We start from the raw sequence: 25,792 nt of genomic DNA on the forward strand, positions 1-25,792 counted from the left end.
CACATTGTGGGGCTCTGCCTATCTCTGTTTCACATACATGCCACGAAATAAGAGATGCTGCGATGGAGCCAGTCTCTTCCCAGGGAGATTTTGAAGGCAGGATCAAGAGACCTTCTAAATTGAACTTTCTGCTAGAGAGGAATCGTGCTTGATTAGGTGGCTCTGCCTTTGGAGGGAATGGAAGTGAGGACCATGATACAATTTGTGTTTTAACAAGCTGACTTTGGCTGCTGGGGGCCACAGGACGGATGGGGCCCGAGTCTGGATTCCTTCCCCTGCAGGGTCAGCCCTATGAGCATCCTCCTCAGCTTGAGCTGGGGAGGCCTGTCCTTGATGGAGGGTGCATTAATATACGTCAAGTGCCTGCTTGTATTTTACCTGTGTGTGATTATGATTATATCACCTGGCCTGGTGAACAGAGATGGACAGAAACCTGGGTCCGCTCCTGGCTCCTTCCCTCTTACCTGCCAGCCTTGAGCCCCAATGCTCATCTGTGGGGTGGGATGGCAAGGCCAGTCTGGGGCAGACAAGAGCTCACACCCTGCCTAACACATGGAGGACCCCTCGTCATCTGCTTGAAGACGATCAAAGAAAATGGATTTAAAGTTTCTCAGGAAGGTTTTGCTCCTGTTTTTCCTTTGTGCTTCTCAATTGTTCACCCTTTTGCCTCCACTTACCCCAGACTTCCCATCCTTTGGTTCTCCTCCCAGTCCTCCATCTCTGGAAGATATATTCCTTGGACTTTTAACTCTTCCAAACCCTAGTAGTAAGAGCTCATATTTACTGGGCACTGACCTTTCTTACCTAGCAGGTGCTACATGCATGCACGTGTTAGATCCTCATACTGTTCCTATGAGCTTGGTGCAGTTACCATCCCCATTTAAAAGATAGAGAAACTGAGGCACAAAGATTGCAGCGAGGAAGTGGCAGGATTGAATCCAAGCAGTCTGACCCTGAGCCCCAGCTCCCACCATTTGACCCTAATGTCTAGAATCCGGAATCGGGAAAGGAGCGTGGTCTTTGTCCTACGAGTGCCAGAGCTTTAATTGTTTCCTCTTTTTTTTAACCAAAAGATATTTTACTTTGGAGTTGGAAATGTCAAACTTCCCCTCTGCTGGTGTTTAATCCTCTTCTAAATAAGAAGTTCTTTCTAAATCTGACTGCATTCTTTCGTTTTCAAAATACGCCTCTATTCTCTTGTTTTGTCACTCGCAGAGATGGAAAAGAGCAGGTCAGCACGTTCTTCCACCTGCTTCAAAATAGCCTTAAAATAAATGTTGCAAAATCTCTCTGAGCCCCTTCTTCTTTGAAGCCATGAGGGACGTCACCCTGAGTAAAGCGTTCTTTCCCTGACATTTTTATACCAATTAGAGTTTATTTTATACCCGTGGATGATGCGGGTGTGTAGGGTCCTGGGGTGAGGAGGGAATATGGAGACAGCCCTCGCCTGAAGATGCTTACAGTCTGAGCTCCTGAGCATCAAGAACGGCCTTGCACAATCTCCATTTCTATCAGTATTTTCTGAACCCCTGCTGTGGCCGGGTCCTCTTCCAGGCACTTAGGGTACATCAGGGAACAAAAGACCCCTGTCCTCACTAGAACTTAGGCTCTAGCCGGGGTTGGCAGACGATGAATTGATAAAAACTATGGAAAAAGAAAGAGGAAGGGGGGTTGTTGGGGTGCAGTGGGCACAGGGTGTGTCTTTCAGTGGGGTGGGGTGTCAGAGTGCGTGTCCTTAAAAAGGTGAGAGTTGAGCTAAGATATGAAGAAGGTGAGGGATTTAACCACACGGGTATCTGGGGCAGAGCTTTTCAGGTTGAGGGAAAAGCTAAGGCCTAAAAGTAGCAAAATCCAACACAAACACCAGGAAGGGCCCCAAAAGGATAAGGAGCAGCCTGAGAACACCCAAGGGGAGGGCCGCATACCTATGCTAATCGCATTGTGGCGCTCCGTGGGCAGGTGGTTTCCCCTGACCCTGGGGACCGGCTGTGCCGGAGCCTCTGGGCAAACGGAAATCAGACAAATGTGGCTGTGAAATAGCTCTGATCCAGGCTCTTTCACAACTGGGACATGGCCTTGGGTAAGCCACTTAGTCCCTGACCTCCGTGGCCTGGTCTGTAAAAGGAGACGGTCAGTGTCTGCCTGTGCTCCGGCCTTGTGGCCACCGCCACCTGCATGCCCTTTGCAATGATAGTAATAATAATAACGACGACGATGATCGGAGTCTCCTTCTGGCGTGAAGAAGTTAATTATTCCTCATGTTGAGACTTTAAAAATAAAACCATTTGATATTAAATCTAGATATTCTTTCTTAATGTATTACAATACTATAATGCCTTATATATAGTAGACAATTAAAATTCTGTTTTATAAAGGATGAAAAAGAAAAATGAAATAATGGAAAGATTCTTCTAGAAAGGAATTAAAAAAAAAAATCACCTGACTTCTGTGGTTTCTGAGGAAAAGAAAGGCAAGAGCCTGGCCCTTGGTCAGGAAAAAAAATGAGGTGAAAGAGGCAGAATCAGCTTCCTCTCACTGGCATGTAACTGACTTGGCTTTGTGAGGGCCGCGCTCCAAGGCCCCCCTCAGCTGCTCCCTGAGACCATTTCCTTAGCTGCGAGTTCAGAACAGACGCAAGCAGCCAACTGTCCGTTGGGAAGGTTTGGAAAGTATTGTGCAAAAAGTGAAAAACGGTCTTTGACAATTTTTTTTTTTAAACTGATAAAATTTCCTAGCCCTCAGGCTATAGAGAGCAGAAATGCCAAATCGCCTCCTCCAACCCATTGAGCTGCTAAACGGCGGGATTTGAGAGCATCCTATGGTCAGGCACTTGGTTTTGCCTAAATTCCAGAATTTGGAGCCCTGTGATACTAGGGAAGGGCTTTCCCTCCCCACAACAGACAGGAGTGTTTGGGTTTTTAATGCCAGGGTGGGCTGGCCGAGGAAAAGGAGGAATGAAGAAAATCCTCCCAGCAAAGCACATTCAGAAAGGTGAGCCCAGGTGAGGGGTCACAGAACAGGTAAGGGGGGTCAGACTTTGAAGTCAGGCTGCAGAGGTCAAATCCCACCTTCATTTAATTCACTCTGTACCTCTATTTCCTCATCTGAAAAATAGATAAAAATGGCACCAAGTCAATTAAGACGCATGAAGTCCTTAGAACAGGACCTAGAATGGCCTGGTGAAACAGCTGATGGCGGGTCCTTTTGTCTTTGGGTTACATGGGCTCTTCCTAATCAATGTCTGAGTGGTTTTCATTCAGGGCTGCCTATTTAGCAGGTGATTTTCTGTGCAAACACACTTTTGGGTCATACATCACTCTTGTTCCTAACCAAGATTTCCCTTAATCTTGAAAGAGTACTAAGCCAGTAGTGTTCCATAGAGGTATAATGCAAGCCACACATGCAGACCACCATATATAATTTCAAACTTTCTAGTAGCCACATTCAAAAAGCAAAAAGGAACAGGTGAAGTTAATAATAATATTTTAACCCAGTGTATCCAAGATATAATTTCAAATGTGATTGATATAAAAATTGAGGAAATATTTTCCTTATTAAACTTTCAAAACTTGATGGTATTTTACAATTACAGCACATCTCAATGCAGATTAGTCAAATTTTAAGTGCTTACTAGTCACATGTGCCTAGCATTTTAGACAGCAGAGTTCTAAGTGACAGGAAGCTGATTCTTAGGAATGAGTTTGGGTGGGCTAGTCTGACTCTCCCAACTTACCATGATGATAACCAGAAAGACCTGAGATGTGGTCTTTCGGTCATAGTGAACAAGAGTGCAGGGCAAATCCTGCAATTCCAAGAGAGTGCTTTTGAACTGAGATATATTGAACAAGCTCTGTTTGCCCCTACCATCCCTACCCTTCAACTCTAACTGCCATGAGGCTTTAGATACTAAAACCATCAGCCTATCAATGATTATCATCCTCCATTAAGATGCAAATGCTGGGATAATACCTTCATCTAGGGAATTTCTGGATTATCAGCTAAGACTTAATAGTTGAGGTAGAGATTAGGATGGTATGAAGTAGCTGTGTTGGGCTCTGCTCAGGAGCTCTAAGAAGTAGCATTGCTCAAAAGCCAGCCTTGATGGGCAGGTGAATTGATTCTGCAGAGCCCACACGTTTAATGAATATTTTCACTTAGCTCTAAAGGGAACCTCATGAACCAAAGGCAGAAGCTTTGAGGGTGAGAGCAGACATCAACTTTCTGGACACCGAGTCCATATTTTTCTAGATGAATTAATCTGAATCAGAAAACGGCATCAGGTGTCCCACGAAGGAGGAGTTTTGCAGACCTGTCCTGCTGACCCATTCCCGCTAGTCCAGAAGAGGGAGGTACAACAACCTCTACTCCCCCTGACTACCCTACCCACACTGATCCAATTCATAGTTTCCAGTTTGGGTTTCCAGGTAGGAAGTGCTTTAGGGAAGGCTGGCTGAGGTCTTTGACCTCCTCTCCTCTTCTGTCCTCCCCCACTCCCAATCCGAAGTCTGTCTTTTTGGGGTAAATTTACATGGCTTTCCTCCTATTCATTATAAATTTGCTTGAAGATGGTCTCATTTCCCTATTTCCAAGTACTTGAAAAGACAGCCTCTCGCTTCCACTCCCCATGAGCCAGCACTATTATTACCTCATGGGTGTTCTAGATTCTGAAAAAAACAAACCCTAATCTTGTTTCATTTGTGATGAGATTTGGACTGCCTCCTTAATCCACACATTTTCTTTCCTTTCAGCCTCCCTGATTACTATTTGCCTTTCTTCTATTCTATGGTGTTCCCAGCTACATTGCCTTGAAGCCCAGTTGAGGCAAAATACATTTATCAAGGGATCCCTCAAGAAGTGCTGTGGATTCCCACTGATCTGACATTTTTAGTCTCATTGGGCCTCTAGGGATGTTATACCAGGTATGCTATCCATTAATATACATTTTAAATTTTTATCAGCAATCAAACCATTTTTATTGACAGTTTTTTCCTTATTACTAATATGATACATAATTTTGTCCTCCAAAGTTTGAAATAGGTTGGAAAAGATAAAGAAAATTAAAGTCATTTGTCTAGAAATTCCATGGTTATCTACAGTTATTTGAGTTCATTATATTCTACAATTGCATCCCTGTTATAAAGTTGGTCTAGCATATGCAAAAAAATTTTAAGAATTCAATAGGAAATTCATTTATTCATTTAGTCCTTTGTGGAGATATACTGGTCCTTGCCAACCTACTCTCTGAAGGTTTAGTCCACTTAGGGATATAGTCAAATAAAGGTAAAAATTGTAGAGCATATCATTGAATTCAGAAAAGGAACAACTGATTCCAGCAGTAGCTTTTATTATTTTGGATAGAGTGTGGCTATATCCTTTCATTCTTCTTAAGGGATTGATAGAGAGGTGTAAAAAGTTCTCCATGAGAATAGTTTTACCACCTCAGTATAATAAAATGGGAGGCAATGAGGCTTCCAAATAGTACTTCACTAAGCATTTCTGTTCATTTTCCATTGAAAGAGAGGAAAAAAAAAAAAAGCCTAGAGTGGCAAAAAATAAGAACTGACCAAAGTGTAGTAACTTACTGGTAAATGTGGTCAACTTCTGGGGATTGAAATCTAAAGGCCGTTGAAGATCTGGTTGTTTTGTGGTTAAAATTAAGGAGAAAGAATTTCTCTCTTCCATGGTGACTGATAAACTTAAATATAATTGCAGGTACATGAGTGCAATTTCAGAACGTGTTCTTGGGAATAGAAAGTAGGAGCGGTGAAGCCTAGTAAGTATTTTCACTATGTTAGGGAACTTGGAGAGTTTCCTTATCTCTGGAGGGAGTTCAGGGGGTGAATTTGAAGGATTGGTTATGGAATGGCTGGAAGTGACAACTGAGATCCAGGAACAACTGTAGGGCTGGGTAGTGTCCCACAGGGTAGGGTATGAAATAAAGGAAATAAGAGGGAACCCAAAGCCTTAGGGAGCAGTGTACCACTTTGAATTACCAAAGGCAGCACACACCAAAAAGATGGCAGTTGTAATCTCTGAGTGAGCGATGATAAGGGATTGTCTTTTAAATCTCACCACTACTCAACTGCACACTTTTTTATAGTCAGTATTTATTAATTTTTTACATAGGAAAGATAGTTTACTAAAGATACAAAACTATTTAAAAATAGTGTTGATAAGTAGCATATCTTGGGGAAAAGGTAAAACAAAGAAATCAAATAAGGGTCCCCTTTCTTGATTTGGTTTCAGAGGATCCACTCCTATTTCCTTATGTCTGAGATTTTCCCTAAGAGATTTGTTTACAATGTTTCTGATCCCTGTGAAAATATTCCCAAGAGAAGTACTGTGTCTTCCTGATCCCAGTTATTTAAATCAATAATATAAATTGTGTGGCTCATCCCTTGCAACTTTTGGTTCTTCTTCAAAGCCCTATAATTTTGGAATTGGAATATAATATTCTACTAGATTCTACGTGGTATTTGAAAAGTTCTTCTATGTCTTGTTTTTCTTCTACTCAAATTACAGATGTAAACCATGAGGGGAGGAGCTCTTTCCCCCCTTTCCCAGTACAAGATTAAAATAATGAGTTCTCCAACCGTTAGATAGTTGGCAACAACTAGAGAGACTTCTGGCCTAGGTCTGGGAAGACCTTTAATAAGGGGCAGAAATCTCGCCCTTGGGAAGCTGGATGTGAGGCTCTTGTGTTGAGAAGGAAAGAGTTGGGGAAGGAGGCACCTGGGGGCCAGCCGGGGATGCCCTTGAGCCTCTCTTTCCAGGACTCTGGGCTGCAGGGATCCATCTATTGTTATTTGGTGAGGAGACCAAGAGGTAGCTGCTTTTTTGGGACCAGAAGCATCAATACATTTCTGTCTTCACCACAGTCTCTTCATCCATTAAAGCAGAGCAGGTGGAAATGAGAGTAGGATTGAAAGAATGGGAAACATGAAGGTGGCCGAGAGCCATGGATAAGTTGCTTTTTAAAGAAAATAGACTTTTTTGTTGTTGATTTTGCAAATTCCCTGTTTTTTACTTAGGAGATGGTTTAAGGAGATGGTTTCTTGTTTACATGGATTCCAAAGATACTTTTTTTAAAAGGATAATTTTTAAAAAACCACTTTTATTGAAATTCTCAAACATATATAAAAGTAGGGAGACTAGTATAATGAACTTCCATTTACCCATTGCTCAGCTTCAGCAATTATCAACCCACAATTCATTCCCCCTCTTTAAACTGGATTATTTTGAAGCAAATTGCAGTCATTTAATCAATCCAAACATAAATACTACATGTCTTCATTTCCCAATTGCTAAAAAAATACCATATAATGGATTGGCTTAAACAATGGGGATTTATTGGCTCATGTTTTGAGGCTAGGAGAAGTAAAAAATCGAGACATCAGCAAGATGATGCTTTCTTCCCAAAGACTGGCATTCTGGAGCTGGCTGCCAGAGATCCTTGGTCCCTGGCTTTTCAGTCATATGGCAATGCACACAGCGGTGTTTTTTCCTTTCTCTTCTGGGTTCTGTTGGCTTCCAGCTTCTGGCTTCTCCCCATGGCTTTTTTGTACAATTTCCTTTGCTTTATGGACTTCAGCCATATTAGATTAAAGCCCACACTCATTCAAATTGGGCACCCCTTAACTTAAATAACTTCTTCAACGGTCCTGTTTACAAATGTGCTCACACCCACAGGACCAGGGGTTGGAATATTAACATGCCTTTTGTGGGAGACATGATTCAATCCCCAACACTACAGTAGGTATCTCTAAAAGAAAAGGATTAAAAGGAAGACTTCTGATTGTTTTAAAATCTTAATCTCGTTTCCCCTTCATTCCTCCCCTCTATTCAGTGGATTGTAAAATAGGAAACCTGAGTTCTAATCCTGGTTTTGCCGTCTACTGACTGTGTGACCAAGGGCAAGTCATGTCAGTTTTTCTAGACTTGCATTTTTTTTCACAAAAAGGAGAACTAGATGATTTCTAAGTTCCTTTCTAGTTCTAGATATCTAAAATTCTTGCAAGGGTAGTCCTAATTTAAGCCTCCAGAGACAGATTTGATACAGGATCTATTTGCTCTTTATTTTTTGTGTAATGCCCAGTGGAAATTCAAGACCCTCTTAGTAAAGAGCCAAGAAAAAGTCCTAGAGGGTGTTTAGTGGTGGGATCTTTCACCTGGGGCTTTAGAAAAAGAAGTGAGCCTTGCGGTCATCCCTGGAACAGTTTTGTGCTGCCCTCAGTCTCTCTTCTGAAAACCTCAATTTATCTTACCAAATAGTCTGCTGAGCTGAGATGTGGGAAGTTCCAAGCTCTCTAACTAGATTCACCTTTTACAAAGAACACCCTGAAATCCAAAGCTAGTGAAAAGCAATGTTGATACTCCTTTTTGGGGGTTATGTTACTTTCTTAGACAATGAGGAACTAATTTCTGTCATATTCCAGGGTGATTGTTAAGGAATAAGGATATCCATTTTACAGGCAAATCAATTGAATGTGAAGTAGAGAAGGTGCATTTAGGTTGTCTGGTATATGAAGGGTTAATTCTGGAATAGAATTGGTCCTTTAAAATGATGGAAAACAAATTTCCAGCTGAGCTTGGACCCAGCACCCTCACATGTGTGCCACGTGCTTCCGTGTCCACCTTCCCGTTGGCTTTTCCCACCACTGTTAGGACAATGTTAGGACAATGGAAGTGTGACGAGTAAGTGGCCAATGTCACTCAGCTGGTGAGTAAGGGAGACAGGCTTGGACCCAGGACTTCGGGCTGCTGGTGTGCATTTGTTCTGCTCCTGTGTGCTTGAAAGAAGACTAACGAAATGAGCCTGGAGGAAGCGTATTTGGAAAAAAAAAAACCCGATGTCATTGTGGTGGGAGAAGAGCGAATGCTTATGAATACTACCAAGGTTTTTTTAAAAAATCTCCCAAGACCCAAGGAGGGATAAAAATACCCAAATTACCATTTTAAAGCACAGGCTTTAATGAGCTCTGAGAGTTGCCTGGTATGTATTACAACTTATTGACAGGAACTATTGTTTTGGTGCCAAGGTTTTAAATTGGGGGTAGGATTAAAAGTGACCAAAGACCTGATATATCAGGCGGAAACCAATATTCCATAGCGGGGAGGGTGCCGGGCTTGGGAGTTGGGGGTTGGTGCTGCGCACTGAGGAATCCCTCGGCTGCAGAGAACACTTCTGCATGGTTCTGAGAGGCTTTTGAGGAAGGTCAAAATGTATATTCTTTGCCTCCTTCTGCAGCTGCTCAGCGATAAGATTCTGAGGCCTGACCTTAGCAGGAAATGGTAAAGGAATCAGCAGGAAGCCTAAAACAAGAGAAGGGAAACTCCTCCCTCCTGTCAAAGAACAGGCGAGAGTGGTGAGGAAAATGGAAAGCGGGGCATGTGTACTGAACTGTCTGGGGGAGCTGGAGGGACAGACAGTGTTAAAATAGAAAGTGGTAGAATACTGAAAGGAAGTAAGAAAAAAGCGTGTGCCCCAAGTGATAAGCTGTTGTATTTATTATGTTCTTTAACCTGGAGCCTATACCTGGTGTTCCTCGGGGAAAAGGCTGTTTCTTTACTTACTGGGGGGCCATAGTGTGTGTTTTCTGAAGTCCAGCAGCCCACCAGAAGGAGACCTTAGCCCTCCTTCCTGGTTTCTAGCTCATTCAAGGGCAGAAGCCCCCAAAAATCAAGTTGGAAAATTTTATCAGGAGAAAAGATGAAATTAGAAAGAAGATCAAACTCATGAGAAATTCTTGGTTTGAGGAAGCAGAGGAATGTGCAATAATTTTTCTCTTCTACCAAGTTCCTCCGTAACTGAAAATCCTCCCTAGTCTCTTGAGGTAGAGGGAGCCATGGACCCAACAGGAGAAACTGAGTCCACGAAGAAGCAATCATTTATCTGAAATCCGACAACTCATTCTTCTAAATTAGAGCTCAGCTTTGAAGTTTCACTTGTTGAGGTGGTTCAGTGAGTTATGCTCCTCTTTGATGAGAAAGAGAATTGAGAACATTTTATGTTGAAGTTGCTCAGTGATGAACAGGTGTCTGGCTCCTTATCTCATCAGTAATGCAGTGGGTTCTTAATGCTAGCAATCTCCCATTTAGATTGTTACCTGAAGAAAGTAAAAACAAACTGCCCCGAATGCTGATTCTGCTGTTTCGGTGGGGACAAAATTTTAACAGGCAAGTGGCAAACAACAAAAACTTCTGAAAAAGCCAACTTGGGGAGAGTCCAGCACAGTTTCATAATGGGTATGAATAGTTATTTTGCTTTTGCAGCTTTTTTTTTTGTTCTTCTAGATTCTGATGTGGATCTCTTTCTGTTTGTTCAGGAAATTGTGACGTGTGTTCTGGGCAGGGTTTGAGGTTTCGGAACCTTTTCTAAAACGGACAGCGAGCACCCTGCTGCACTTCCTAATCTTGAGGTTGGTGTGCAGCGGCTGGGGGCTGAGCGTGCTGGGCTGGTCACGATGCTGAGCTTCCTCCAGTGTGGTAGGCTTGTCCTGGCTCTCTCCATCCTGATTGGGGAATCTTCAGTTCAAGGTAAGAAGACCCAGGAGTGGTTGTTCTTCTGCAACCTTCTTTGTAAACCCCAGCACCCATACAAATGACTATATTCATATTAAGGTACAGAATTTAAAATACTGTGGGAAGGTAGGCAGAGTTTGGGGTGGCTGATCTCCTTGGGGTGAGTTCAGCTGAGTTTGGTGCCAAGAAAAATTAAAACTCCAAGACAGGTGCAGCCTTGTGAAGTCTTACAATGACTGAGCTGTGTTACTTTTTTTGGGGTGGAAATGTGTGGCTTATAAATAAAAAAGCTTAAGAAAGGAATATAGAAAATAACCCGTGTGTCTGTTGCAAGGAAAAGATGGCATCTTTGAGTATTTTGGGGATATCTACTGACCTACTCCTGAGTTTCTACATCAATTCCAAGTTATTATGCATTGTGGTTATGTCATATTTATTTTAACACTGGGAACTGCTATTTCTTAATAGGGGTGAGTTTGACTTCTTTTCCCTTCCAATTTTAACTTGGTTCTTAGTGAAAATTCACCTGTGGTTAGTTAGGCATAATTAATGCAAACCCTCTCTCAAAGAGATGCCGAAGAATTTTAATATTTGCACTGTTGCTCAGAGAAAGATCACATTTGGAAATTACTTTTTAAATTTCTCTATTATTTAGAGTTGCTTAGTCAGACAGAAACAATTTAAAACCTTTAATGACTAAGAAAATGAAAACGATCAATTTGTAAGAAAAATGTAATTTCTTCTCTGGTAAACAAGGGATTATGTCTAAATAAGGCAGAAAGTCATGGACTGCTAAAAGGATGGCAGAATTTATAGTAGAAAAACATTGTTCCCCCAAATCGTAAAGGAAATGTTGAGTCACAGTGACATACATGCCCTGAATTTGTTTCTTCGAAGTGACTTCTCATTGTCATGTTCATACTTCCGTTGGAAATGAAATCTTACGATGATCTCAGATACACATTCATTATATATTGGAAACTTTTAAGATTACTTTCTTCCAGTTATGCTAATTTTGAGAGAAAACACAGCAAGTGTTACTGAAACTTTTCCATTAATCTATATATTTTTTTAAAGTATAAAACATTATCGATTGCAGGGAGCAGGCTTTACTTGTATCTTTTGTGAAACATCTTCAGCTTGATGAAATAATTCCTTAGTAACTGTGTGCTCTAGACAAGATCGAGAACAGTGGGATCCATTTTTGTAGCCCAGACTTGAATGATCAATGGGAGCTGGGTATATCCCCGAACAGAGCTATGTAAATTTCCCAGAAATGTCACATTCCCCACTAAGGGAACACCAGAATTAAAACAAAAAAATGTTCCTTATGTAATCATTAGAAAGAGAGAAAGATATGAAAAAAGAAACCAAAGCAATATGAGAGTGAATAAAATACTAGCAGTTATATCGTCACTTGGTATATTCGACCTTTGTTGGAAAAGGAAACTAAAGAAGAGACATTAAATGAACTGAAAAACTAGGGAGCTTCCAAAGGAGAAGTGCCCTTCGTGCTATATGCAAGGGCTTGACAGGTGCCCCCATGTGATTGCAAAAGGAAATAGATCCCCACAGCTGCCTGTGTGAGTCACAGTAACACAAAGCTAGAATGCAGCGAGCCACACCATTTCATCGTGTGACCATGAGATGCCAAATATGGTTTGACGATTCTTCCTCCACTTTTAAAACAATTTTACTCAACCCATTGATTTGGCTGAACTGATCATATTAACTAGGCTTGTGACTTGCTTTTACTGAGCATATTCAAAGCATCTTATGTTACTGTAAGTCAACCCTAAGTAATGCCGTGGGGCAAAACACAGTCTACCTGTTGCAAAGTCAAATACAGTGTGGAAATAAATGGTGTGTGAGACCCTGGAGAGCATAGATGGCTAATCTATTTAATTTGGAGCTCATGGTTATCGTTGAGGCTGTGAGTCCTAAACTTTTATTGAACTTTTTTTTCAAAGATGAACGTAAAGAGAGAAAATGGAAAATCTATGAGTAAGTGTGGCCATAGGGGTCAGGACCAGACCATCCAGTCTGTCTCCTAGGTCACAGTGGTGCTAGTAATTCCATGCATGGGCCGCGATGTCTGCAGAGACTTCACATCCATTCATGGGGATGATCATCACTTTCCCTGCGAGGAGGACTTAGCACCAATTGAAAGACAAGAAAACTGGTTACTACCTTCATCATTTCATTTGTTCGTTACATTAATCTCATGCAAAAAGTTTAAGAGACTTGCTTACAGCCCCTAATGACTACTTAATGGCAGAACTGGTCAGCTAATTTTAAGGTCAGAGTTAATGAACTTTGTACTGCAATTTGGTTGCCCTAAGGGAATTTCTCTAAAACAAAACAAAAAGCTTTCCTATAGTGTTTACTTTGAATTGAGGAATAGAGAGGGAGAAATTGAAAATAAACTTCCGAAGTTTTTATAACTTTGTCAAACCCTGCAAATGTTGGGGAGCCTTATCCACCTTAGGGAGCTGATAGGCAAATAGGAAGTAACTCTAACTTAGATAATGATGCTGTTGTTTAAATGCTACCATTCTGAATGAATCAAAATGGTCTTTTTTTAGGATGGCAATTTCTGGTTAAATTTCTCTATTATGCATGCAGTAAGTCTTCCTTAAGGCTGGGAAATTAGTAAATTGTGACTGTTGAAAAAATTGGTACTGAAGTATCAAAAGATAGAGACTACTGGGGATAGTTGTTTTCTCTGGTAACATTTACTCATGTGAAGTATTTTGGTAAAGCAGAACTAGTGACCTTTTTTGGGTGTGTGTGTGTCGGGGGTGGCATTGAGAAGAGGGATTCCAAATAAAAATCATTCTTTCCCCTGGAATCCACCACAAAATTAACCAGCATAAGTGGGACCTTTCTGTCCACAAGCTTACTCTCTTTTTATTTTTTAAATTATGATAATCATAAGACATTTTCCTCAAGCAAGATAGTCAAGATAGTCTTACATTAAGGAACAGCACCCATTGGTGAATTTTTACATACTGCCAACACTTCTCAAATAGATAACTTGGGAATTTTGTGTGTATTTTAAAAAACATTTAAAGTCCTCAGACCCAAATTAGACTTTCGGGTGGGAGAACTTCTGTCTTTGATTTCTTTGCATGTCTTAAAAGCTGAGATTCTGAACTCTGGAGGAATTTTGCATTTTAGAAAGAAGATTTTTTAAAGCATAGTTTACCAAGATGGTATTTGTTATACCAATGGAGGGATGTGATCTCTCACCTGGATGCTTCCTCATAAAGTACTAGTTTTATTCTTCTGTTTCACTTCCTTTCCAATGGAGCAAAAATTGGCACAGCCCGATAGTGAATCGGCCGCCTGTAGAGGACTGTCCAGACCTGTGCTATCTGGTTACCGTTGCCACCAGCCACCGACGGCTATCGAGACTTGAAAGGTGGCAAGTCCAAGCTGAGGTGTGCCTTAAGTGCAAAGTATACACCAGATCTGGAAGATTCAGTATGAAAAAAAAGAATGTAATATATCCCATTAATAACTTTTATATTGATTATACTAAAATGACAATATTTTGAATGTATCAGTTTAAATAAAATACGTTCAAGTTAATGTCACCAGTTTTTATTTTTGTTTAATATGGCTGCTAGAACATCTAAAATTCCATATGTGGTTCGCCTTACGTTTCCACTGGATAGTGCTGGTCCAGCGGCATAGACTGTGAGGACATCGCCCCCTGCGGGAGGAAATGTGCGGTTTGATCCCCACTGCCTGCAGGGGCTTCTGAGATGGGAGAGAGAAAGGAGCTGAACTCCTAGTAAATAACCATGTGCAAGGGACAGCGCGAGGTGCTTCACATACTTTCTGTCTCGTTTAAACAGGAAGTCTTTGGTATATATCATTAGTTCAATCTGAAAGATGAGAAATTGAGACTCAGAAAAGTAAGTGGTAGAATGGTAATTTAAATTCCAGTCTCTGCAGGCTGTCTGCTATCAGAGATGGGTCCTCCTCCTCCTCATCATAACAGGTAGCATTTAAAGAGCTCTAACCGTGGTGCCAGGGACTACTCTAAGAACTTAACATTTATTATTTCATTCATTCTTCAAAACAACCCCCAAAGATGGAACTATTACTATCCCCATTTCACAGATGAGGAAATTGAGGTACAAGGCTAAGTAAGCTGGCCAAGGTCATGTTGCCCGCCTTATCCCCAGGCTCCAGGCAGCGACAGTTCACCCATTTTGGACAACTTTGCCGTCCAGAACAGGCATTGTAGGCTACATTCAGGAACCATGGGGAAGATTGTGATCAAATGGTAGTTTGACAGAAAAGAAAGGAAAAAAAAAGGGGAGAATATTTATTTTCTTTCTACTTTAATTATAGTTTTTTAATGTTTCTCCCAGTTTTTTTCCCAATATCTATTTATGTAGTTAGAATTGTTATTCATACAAAGTGGCAGTCTGCTTTTCACGCTCCTTTTTAAATATGGGTTTTCCTGTGATGCTACACAATCTTCTTCATAACTACTACTTTTTTTTACCATTTAGTTAATATTCTTTTCATCATAAGTGAATGCCTTATAATTTATCTATTTCTATTGTTGACTCGATTTTTTTCTTGTGTTCCCCTGTTTTAAATAATACTAAGGTGCACAGCTTCATGTATCTTTTATATTTTAATGATGTAAAATTGGGCAATGCTGTATTTATAAAACTAATCAGAGATATTAGCCAGGACAAAATTGAATATAAGTAGACATAATAGAAAGTCACCAGGGAAAAGAACATTTTGAAAAGTTCTCCAGTCTTCAGTCTTGGAAGAACAAAGCACTTGGCTCTACCTCACTGACATAAAAAGGGGAAGTATGGGCTTTGTATAGTCTCGACCTCGTTTTAACCTCTGATAGCTTCTGTGAGAAGAGAACAGGACACAATCTGTGCCTACTCACCAAAAACACAGATGCCCAGGGGAGAAGATCAAAAAGCAACACTCCCAATGCCTGGTCTCCAGGTGGTTGGGTAATGAGGTCAGGGTAATTTTTCTTTTCTTTTTGTTTTCGACATTTTTCAAAAATTTCTATATGAACACATTCCTTTGATGAGAAATGTTATTTTTAAAAACTGCAAAGAAGCAGTCTAGATGTAAGGAATATCCAAACAGACTCTCCATTTCTAGGGCAGAGTACTGTAAAAGGTAGAGTCTCCGAGTTGAAACACTTGACCCGTTGCTGTATGAGTACATCTATAGAAAATTTATATGAAACTAATATATAATGACGAAAACAGATTACTGGTTATCTGGAGGAAGGGAGTGTAGAAGGATTACAAAGGGGCACAGGGAAACTTTTGGGGGTGATCATTATGTTGATTCTGGTGAAGGTTCTATAGGTGTATGCATGTGTCAAAACATTAAATGGGACACTTCAATATGTACAGCTTATTGTAAGTCAATTCCACCTTAGCCTGTTAAAAATAAAAATAACTAATTTTGACTAGGTAAGGCATACATATGGCTCAGAAAATCAAAAAGGTTGGAAAGGGTATGCAGTGAAAAGTCAGTTTCCTTCCTTCCTTTGTCGCCCAGTTTGTTCACAAAGACAACTGGTTTGTTGTGCATCTTTTCCGAGATGTTCCATATGTATATGCATGTATGTAAATGTATTACAAACACAAACACACAAATGATAATACACTATGCATACTGCTCCTTACTTTTTTTTTACTTAACAATATACCTTGGAGGTTATTCTATTTCAGTACACAGAGAGCTGCCTCATTCTTTTTAATAGCTACATAGTATTGAAGGGCTATACTTTAATTTACATCTGAGGTCGATGGACATTTAATTTTCCAATCTTTTGCTATGACACACAATTCTGCAGTGAGTGTCTGAAGCATTGTTTTTTGTATTTTTAAATCTTATCATTAACCTTCTGATCTGTTTGGGACAGCAGTGTGCTGGGCTTTAAAACCACTTTTTCTGCTTTTCAAGAATTCTAGATGTGCTCCTTCTTGCTAGGTGGTTATTAGCAGCACTTGTTTGAATAAAGTATGTGCTTGGGGTGGAGAAGAGATGAACTGTTTGAAGGGTGGTGAAATATTTCTCACCACCAGTCCTCAGTGCTTGCTAAATTGAGGAATGAAGAATTTCATTTGGTGAGCCACTGAAGGGATCTACCGTATAATCTCGTAATGCCAGATTTGGAACTTTTTCCGTAGAAACATGAAAAGAATATGAAAGAAGCCGTGATTGACTAGGATACCACAAGCTGGCTGTCCCTCTGTAAATACAGGAGGCTTGTTTCTTGTGAAATCTCTGATCTCAGTGCAAAAGAGAAAAAGAGGGCAAGTTTTTAATCTTCTTATTCCTAGCACACCACACGGTCTTAAACACAAGAACTAAGGCTGTGTGATATCTCAGGTACTATCGGTGTGCCCCGTAACCTTTCTGAACGTGGCTTGACTTGTCTCTTTGAGAAGAGGTAGACTGGGGAGTCAGATATCTGTCTGAATCCTGGGACCTCTGCTTGGCACCTGTGTGGCCTCAGTTTTCCTTTGTGTAAAGTGGAGATGATAGCACGAAAACAATAATAGTAAATATTTTCAGGTGCTTACCATCTGCCTGGCAATACACAAAGTTCTTTACATGTGTTTTCTCATTTAATTTTTGTTACAAGTTTGTAAGATACACTATCATATTAGTACCTTTATTTTATGATGAAGCTCCGAGAAGTTAAGACTTCACAGCTCTCCAGCAGCAGAGCTGGGACTCACCCAGGCAGCTGATTCCAGTATATAAAAGGCTGCCTCATAGTGGGTGCTGCTGTCACACTAAAGGGCCTAAAACTGGCCCACACCCTACTGCCTTCCAAATTTAGTGTGTATTTAATTCAGAACTCCTTGGGGACAGAGTGATTAGAAGTGTGTGAGAGATACTTGTTAACCGCGTGAGTTCCTTGTTTGACAGGTTATCCCATGCGGAGAGCCAGGTACCAGTGGGTGCGCTGCAGCCCAGACAGTAATTCTGCAAACTGCATTGAGGAGAAGGGACCAGTGTTCAACCTGCCTCCTGGTGAATCTAACAGGCTCCTCCCTCCGAGGACTGACTCTTTACCGTAAGTGGATTTTCTCCAATTTTAAAATGGTCACTGTTTCTCAACCTCTGATCTTGGCATGGAAGTGGCAAGAATGTTTTCCTTCAAGCTCCTGCTTTTTTGTTGGTTTGGTTTTTAACTGCACAGCAAATCATAAAACTGTTCTATATTTATTTGCATTTGAGATGTGTGAATACACATGATGTATCTACATTTTTGCAAGGTTTTTGGGTTGTTGTGGGGACAAGAATTGAGTACTTTTCACCAGTAGGTATTGAAAATGATTGAACATTGTTTTAGTTATGTAAGTAGAACACACTCTATTGGATTAATATCAAATAGGAGTCTATCCATGGATGACTGGATAAACAAAATGTAGTATGGTCATACAATGGAATATCCTTGGGCTATAAAAAGGAATGAAGTACTGATACATGCTACAATATAAATGAACCTTGAAAACATGCTAAGTGAAAGAAAACGGAAACAGAAGGCCACATATAATATGATTTCATTTATATGAAATGTCCAGAACAGGCAAATCCAAAGAGGCAGAAAGTAGATTAGTGATTGCTAGGGGCCAGGGGAAGGGAAAAATGAGGTGTGACTGCTGATGGAAAATTTTCTGGAATCAGATGGTGGTAATAGTTGTGACTACACTACAAATGACTGAATTGTACATTTTTAAAAGGTGAATTTTATGGTATGTGAATTATATCTCAATTTTTAAAATTAGGAAAAGGGAGAAAAAATGGCCATGACTAAAAAAATTGAACTATTCTTGATCAGATAAAACCTGCAAAATTTTTTTAATCCAATAGGAATTCATAAGTATCAAAATCAAATTATATTGGAATCCACTATGTCAATGAATATTGAATTTACATAGCATGTAGCAAAAATATATTCAGAAAATGATCATAAAAGTTCTAATCTTTAGGCTCAGACCTAGAAAATCATTCTCAAAGCCCCAAACCAGATGTACCCGTCATCACTTTGGGGATCCTGGAGACCCCCCTTCATCACTGGCATTTACCGATTTAGAGATTGCTTATTTGTGATTCTCAAAATGCATGCAGCTTTGCGGCCGTTCTCTGTTTGAACCCAGTGTTACAGCATCCTCCGTTACCTTAAGTCAATGGGTTTCAATAATAGTTCTATTCAATCTAAAACATTGGGGGAATAATTCATTCTCCAGAATGACTGTTTCATACATTTTTTTTTTTTTTCTTTTTTTGCTGTCAAACATCTATGAGCCTCCCTTTGATATCTTCCCTCTTGTCACTGTGGGTGAATGGTCCCTATTTCTGTATCAGTCCTAGGCTGGTTTGATCCATTCCTTGTTCTTCCCTGGCCCAGTTCTATATCAAGGGGGCTGACGCCTGGCAGTGCGTTTCTCAGGCTCTCAGCTCAGAGCTGAGTTTGGCTATTGGGAGGCACAGAAGGGAGACTGGAGGTTGTGGGAAAGCAAGAGACCAGGGGGTTTCTTCTCACTCCTTGCCAGCACCTCTGGCACGGCCTTCACCAGGTGCCCCTAGTCCCTGGGCTCAGATCACACCACCTCCTTCTGTCGTCCCTCCAGCCTGGGAATGAAAGTACCTTCAGGCTGTTGCTAATCTCTGGGTTACTTCACCACCCTCTGTTTGGTTTCCCTTCTCTCCCATCACATCTATAACCAGTTCCCTCTGTGTTTAGTATTCAGAAAAGTTCCCTGGTGGGACTTTGGGCACTGCAGCTCCTAAGACCATCCTAGGTGCTGGGGATCCTATCCCTACAGCTCCAGGACTTCAGTTCTGCAGTTAGCCCTAACCTGGCATCTCCTTCCCATCAGCAAGCAAGAACGCTTCAGTATCCGTTTTGATTAATTTTTTTTTAAAAAAAAAACCCTCCTTTGACTCCATCCCTTTTAGCTATTGCCCCATTCTCTGTTCCCCTCACCGTAACACCTCCTGAAAGAATTGCTGTCTCCCCCTCCTCCTCTCTTCAACCCCTCCAGTAGCATTTCTGTTCCTTCCCTCCACTCAGAATGCTTGTTAGGGTCACAATGACTTCAGGTTGATAGATTCACTGGTTGCTTTCTCTATTTTTAGCTTCTTGATGTCTTAAGTACCTTCAAAAAAACTCATTGGCCTTAACTTACAGTACTCTACATGTGAATGAATACACATTAAAGGCAGGATAAGTTTTGGGTTTTTTTTTGGGGGGGGGGGTAGGAGTTTGAATATAATACTTGTTACAAAGAATGTCTCAAAAGGAAGTTATTATCGTGGGATTGAGAACATTTTCTTGACCAAAAGGGGGATGCGAAATGAAATGAAATAAAGTTTCAGTGGCTGAGAGATTTCAGATGGAGTCAAGACATCACTCTGGTGGACATTCTTATGCACTATATAGATAACACTTTTTAGGTTTTAATGTATGGGAATAACTAGAAGTAAATACCTGAAACTACCCAACTCCAGCCCAGTAGCTTTGACTCTTGAAGATGACTGTACAACGATGTAGCTTACAAGGGGTGACAGTGTGACTATGAAAACCTTGTGGATAGCACTCCCTTTATCCAGTGTTTGGATGGATGAGTAGAAGAAGGGGACAAAAAACTAAATGAAAAATAGGGTGGGATGGGGGGGAATGATTTGGTTGTTCTTTTTTTACTTTTATTTTTTATTCTTATTCTGATTCTTTCTGGTGTAAGGAAAATGTTCAAAAATAGATTGGGGTGATGAATGCACAACTATATGATCATACTGTGAATGGTTGATTGTACACCATGGATGATTGTATGGTATATGAATATATTTCAATAAAACGGAATTTAATTTTAAAAAAAAGGAAGTTATTAGGGCTTTTTCGGAAATTTTTAATGAAGAGAAAATGTCATCTGTTTAGGATAACTTAGTTGTTTGTCCTTTATTTGGTGGGAGAAAATGGAAAAAGGAACACATAGGATTGTTATGCTACTAATAAGGAAATTAACACTTTATGTGAGTCAGCAATGGGTAGATATAGGAATGCTAAGTGGATTGAGTTAGGTAAGATAAGTATAGGCAAACATGTGGGAAGACCCAGCTTTTTGTTTTAAAGCATTGAATAATCGAAGCTTTTAACTTTTAATTTGAGCAACTGGGTGACCATATTTATTACCTTATTCTTTAAAAAATTAAGATTCTCTTCCGAGGCCTCAACTTTACTGTGTTTTTGTTGTTCTTCTGTCATGATTCAGAATGAAGAGCTTACTGAATGTGCAGGAGGTGTTCCCTCTTTCTGAGGACTATTCTGGATCGGGCTCTGGCTCTGGATCGGGCTCTGGAGGTGGCTTCCTGACCGAGATGGAACAAGAATACGAACCAGTAGATGGGGATGATGCTCTCCAGTACAATGTTCAACCTTTCAAGAGGAATCTGCCCTCAGACTACCAGGACTTGGATCAAGATGGATCAGAAGATGATTTTATTAGATAAAAGAGAGGGTTTCCCCACCTTGACACCAGGCAATGTATTCAGTATCTTTTGTGTACCCTAGTTAAATGATCTTGGGACAAAAAGTTTTATAGGAATTTTAAAACATCTAAAAACAAATTTAGATTTATGTCACTTTTTTTTCTTGTGGAATTTTAAAAGTTATAAGCTTACGCTTTAATGCTGATAGCTATCATATTGGTCTGGAAAATACCTGCATTCTCTTTGTATCCTATTCAACCAAACTTACTATGAAATTAACTGGACTCCCCATGTCCATAAAATTGCTTTAAAAAAGGATAAATTATGCTGTTTTAAAAAAAATTGTTTGAGAAGTAAGTTGATGGGCAATATTTCATACCTTTTTAGTATTCAGGAACATGCCTCTGAATGTGAATTACAGATATGCCCCTTTTCTTACCAAAAAAAAAAAAAAATCAAGATATAACACAATGAGTTTATAGAGTAGACATTTGACATGTTTTATGGTGCAAGAGGTATTGTTATTAAACTATGACTGGATGTGTTTGCAGAGCTAGTGGATGTTGTTTAGAAGTTAGAAACTTAAGACCCAAATTAAAGCACAGCCGTATTCTCAGTGCCCCATATGCCTTTACCTCTTTCTCTGGATATCTGTGCATTTTCAAATTACTCTATTAAAGCAGAAATATAACCAAAGGGTTAAGCTGTTTGGGATTTCTATTTTAAACTCAGGAAATGATTAGTTTTCTTCAGATGTTTCTAGAAGTCATATCAACAGAATATCTTTAACATTATTTTATAATGAGTGCAAATTTTGTAACTTGAATCAAATCATACTAACATGATAAAAACTGTTATGCCTTAGCAAGAGGGTTGTACTTGCCGAAGCACTTCCTCTACCTGCAGGGTATTCACGTCTCTGTTCCCTTTAGTCCTGAAAAGTTCATCAGCATCATTGTCCTGGATTCTGTCCTGTACTGCACAGATTTATTCAAATTATTCTGGCTGAAGAGAGCCACTTTGCCAAGCTCATGCCCCTCTCCAGGGCAGCCCGCATCCAATGTCTGGTTGATATAGGCAGATAAAGGCTGGCCCCCTCATCAGAAATGGGGGCAACTCCAAAGGGCCACCACAGATTCCAAGCTCCCCAAGGGGTCAAGATGAGGCTTTGTTGGGATTACTTTGCAGCTCAATGTCTTCTTTTACCTGGTCTTGCTTCTTTCCATTCCCCTCGCAGGTGTTTTTCCTGAGAACACTCACTTAGAAACTTTCTGCACACTGTTGCTTCCTGGAGAATCCAACTTAGACAGCTGGTGCCAGGAGGGTTAGAAAGCAGATGCTGAGATGAGATTTTGGAGCTAGATCACTTGCTGCCCAGCTGGCAATGAGGACCCTGTCCCTGGACATAGATGGAGCACAGATATAAGATAACATTGCAATTGTTAAAACTTTCACTGCTGAGGACTGGAATGATATACCAATGGAAGGAAGTGCATTAGGATGCAGTGAATCAGGCAGTTGAGAAATATGGGGAAGTAGTAATTAAAGAAACAATGGAATTGGATGGCTGTTGCTGGAGGCAATTAATGCTTTTGAAAGTGACCATGAAAGGCCAAACATTTAGCTTTCAGTTAAAGCTAAATGTAAAAACCAATGTGCCTCCTTGGCAACATGAAGAAACTTTTCTCCTGCAGTGGAAGGGCTGAGAAAGATGAGGGCCAGGCCCAGAACTTAATCATTAGAATAGCAGAGGCCCAAGAATGTTAACTTACTGAACTGGTCACACATGCTATGCAAGGTCAGGGCCCTGATTGGGAAAGAATGGGATCCTGAGAGATGAGGACACCTGAATTGCCACATTCAAATATTCATTCCCCAAATTCCCCTGAATCCTCTGTGTGTATAGAAGAGGCCCACTCCTCCTTAAGAACTAATGCTTTCCTCTTGCTTGATGATGATTAAGAGGTCTCTGCCCTTCAGGACAATATGTACCTTCCCCTCAAGATGTATCCCCACCTCACCTCCCAGCCATGAGGCCAATGACTAGAGTTAAGTTACAATATAAACCAACAGGGAAGTTCTGGCCCTGGTGAGGAGAAAGGTAATATACACTGAAGGTTCTGCAGAAACTAGCTGACATATACCTCTTTAGTGAAGTAGAAATGCAGGAACTGCCATGGCTGGTATCTGAAGAAGGAAGTTTAAGGAAGTGGGCACGGTAGAGTGAATAGATTATGAAATATCACAAAACTCACCAGGTGACTTTGTTCTGCAGGAAGGCCAAAGCAATAAAGAATGTGCTGGTGAGAAGGACCAGCATCACTGAGCCATTTGTGGTTGCTCTCCTCTGAAGGACAGGCTTGATGGTAGGAGATATCATTACAGAACTGGGCTCACTAACAGCAGTGGGAATTACAGGGCTCCGAAATAATAGAGGCTCAACTCAGCAAGGTGGGAGTGTGCAACTATCAGAACCCAGGTGGTACGATTATTATAATAAGCATCAAGGTCAGAATGGTACCATGGGAGCCTGGCCTGTAAAGAATTACGATGGCCTCTCTAAAGGCAAGGTAATTGAGCAGTCAACCAAGCTATTGTTCAGTCTATTTAACCAGAAAGATCTAGGATGGATAATCAGGAGACTCAGGGCACCTGCTACAATGAAAAACCAGTTTCCCTACTTAAGCCAGTTTTCAGACCTGGAACCCACTGTCTAAAAGGCAGGCTGGGGGCCCAGTACTAAGGACTCTGTGACACCATGGCAACTATGTACAGCAGTGATTACCCTAATGCTTAACCAAAGGGACCTATGGCCATTTACTCAGGTATCATATATTGGGGAAGGGGGAATAATCAAACATTTCAAGGACAGTCATCACAGAATCTAGGTTGACTTTTTAATTGTTTTTTTGTTTTTATTTTTTAGTTTGTTCCCAGTAATTTTTAAAAGCTATTTTAGAATGGTATTAAGTATTAGTGTCTTATTTATAATTGCAGTGAGACTGGTATTATTGTCTGTTTGAACTGAGAAGAAAACAAAACAATGAAAGTCTGCATGAAATACAACATTTTTTAATGAAAGAAGAAAGTGGTTTTTTTTTTTTTCACTTAGAAGATTTTGCCTATCACCTTGACAGCTGTTTAGGTTCCCAAGTATGCTATTTGGTGGCACAGAGGCCCAAAGCATCATCATGGTCTCCTTGTTAGTGGGGGTATGGGGGGTTGTGTGTGTGGCATTTAGGTAATAAATGGAATCTTGACCCAGGTCTGTTGGCTCACAAGAGTAATTTTTCCAGTGTCTGAATGTATAATTAGAATGGTCATAGTTAGTAGTTAGCACAATCCCCACACTGGTTTCATGGCCTGTATGGTAGGAGCTATATTGTACTGGAGAGATCAAGGAGAAGCTTCTGAAGGTGCTCCCCACCTGCCAATATAGTAATAAAAAATCTATTTCATCCTAGGGGGAATGTCAGAGATTAATAGCACCATTTAAAGACCTAAAAGATGCAGAGATGCTGGTCCCCAACATCTCCATTTAATTCAGCAGTTTGGGCCTTGCATAAACTAGATGATCCTGGAGGGTGACAGTAGACTATTACAAATTCAACCATTAGCAGCAGCTATGCCAGTTGTATTCCTTTTGCTAGAGCAGAGTTACACAGTTATAAGTACATGGTAGACAGTCATTCATCTGGTAAATGCTCTTTACCAGCCCTATCAAAAAGGAAGATCAGAAACAGTTTATATTCTTTTGAAGCAGACAATTGCATACATTTACGGTCTATTCTCAGGGCTATGTTAATTCTCCAATCCTTTGTCATAATACCATCTGAAGAGACCTGGACTGACTGGCAGCTCATAGAACATCACAATGGTCCACTATATCAATGACAGCATACTAATAGAGCAAGAACTAGCAAGTATATTGGAGGCCTTGGTAAGACGTGTTCCATAGGGTGAGAAAAGTCCTACAAGGATTCAGGGACTCACCACATCAGTTAAATTTTTAGAGGTTAGGGAGTTTGGGGCATGGTAGGACAAAATATTGGAGCTCAGATCGCCCACTATGAAGAAGGAAGTACAATACCTGGTAGGTCTTTTTGGGTCTAGATGTAGCACATTTTATACTTGGGAATACTACTCTGTCCCATTTCTGGAAGAACACTAAAAGCTGCCAACTTTGGATGGGGCTCAGAGCTGGAAAGGGCTCTACAGCAAATATAGCAGACTTTATATTAGAGATTGGTGATAGGAAAAGATACCTGTGGAGTTTATGGCAAAACATAACGCACTCTCCGGCATTCTGTAGCAATTCCATACCATCTGAGGTAGAAAATTATATACCTTTTGAAAAACAGCTGCTGACATGCTACCAACACCTGGTAGGGAGGAAGAGTGTCTGATCATGGAACACTAGTTGACCAAGTGACCGTAACTGCCCATCATGAGCTGGGTTCTGTCAGACTCAAGTCATAAGGTTGGCTGTGTCTAGCATTTTAAGGTGGAAATGGTAGATACTGGATCGAGCATACATAGGGCTGGAGGAACACACACGTTTCACAAATCCGTGACCCAGATCCCCATGTCATCCACATGGGGACTTTCTTATGACAAACTGACAGAGAACATAAGCTCAAGTTTGGTTCATGAATGGACTGGCAGGGTATCTGGGGGCAAGACAAAAATGGACCACAGCCGCACTGCAGTGTCGATCAGGAATGCCTGGAAAAATAGCTATGAGAGGAAATCCTCT

General features: G+C 40.6%; 1 protein-coding gene across 1 annotated transcript; it reads left to right on the forward strand.

Moving 5' to 3' along the window:
* The first annotated feature begins 10,380 nt into the window (after positions 1 to 10,380).
* On the forward strand, positions 10,381 to 21,569 carry SRGN (serglycin). The gene is made up of 3 exons (XM_037804501.1): positions 10,381 to 10,536; positions 17,470 to 17,617; positions 20,820 to 21,569. The coding sequence occupies exons 1-3, from the start codon at positions 10,464 to 10,466 to the stop codon at positions 21,055 to 21,057; spliced, it is 459 nt and encodes a 152-aa protein (XP_037660429.1). The 5' UTR covers positions 10,381 to 10,463; the 3' UTR covers positions 21,058 to 21,569.
* Positions 21,570 to 25,792: the final 4,223 nt, after the last annotated feature.

This window comes from Choloepus didactylus, chromosome 15 (genome assembly GCF_015220235.1).
Source record: "Choloepus didactylus isolate mChoDid1 chromosome 15, mChoDid1.pri, whole genome shotgun sequence".
Classification (NCBI taxonomy): Eukaryota; Metazoa; Chordata; class Mammalia; order Pilosa; family Megalonychidae; genus Choloepus; species Choloepus didactylus.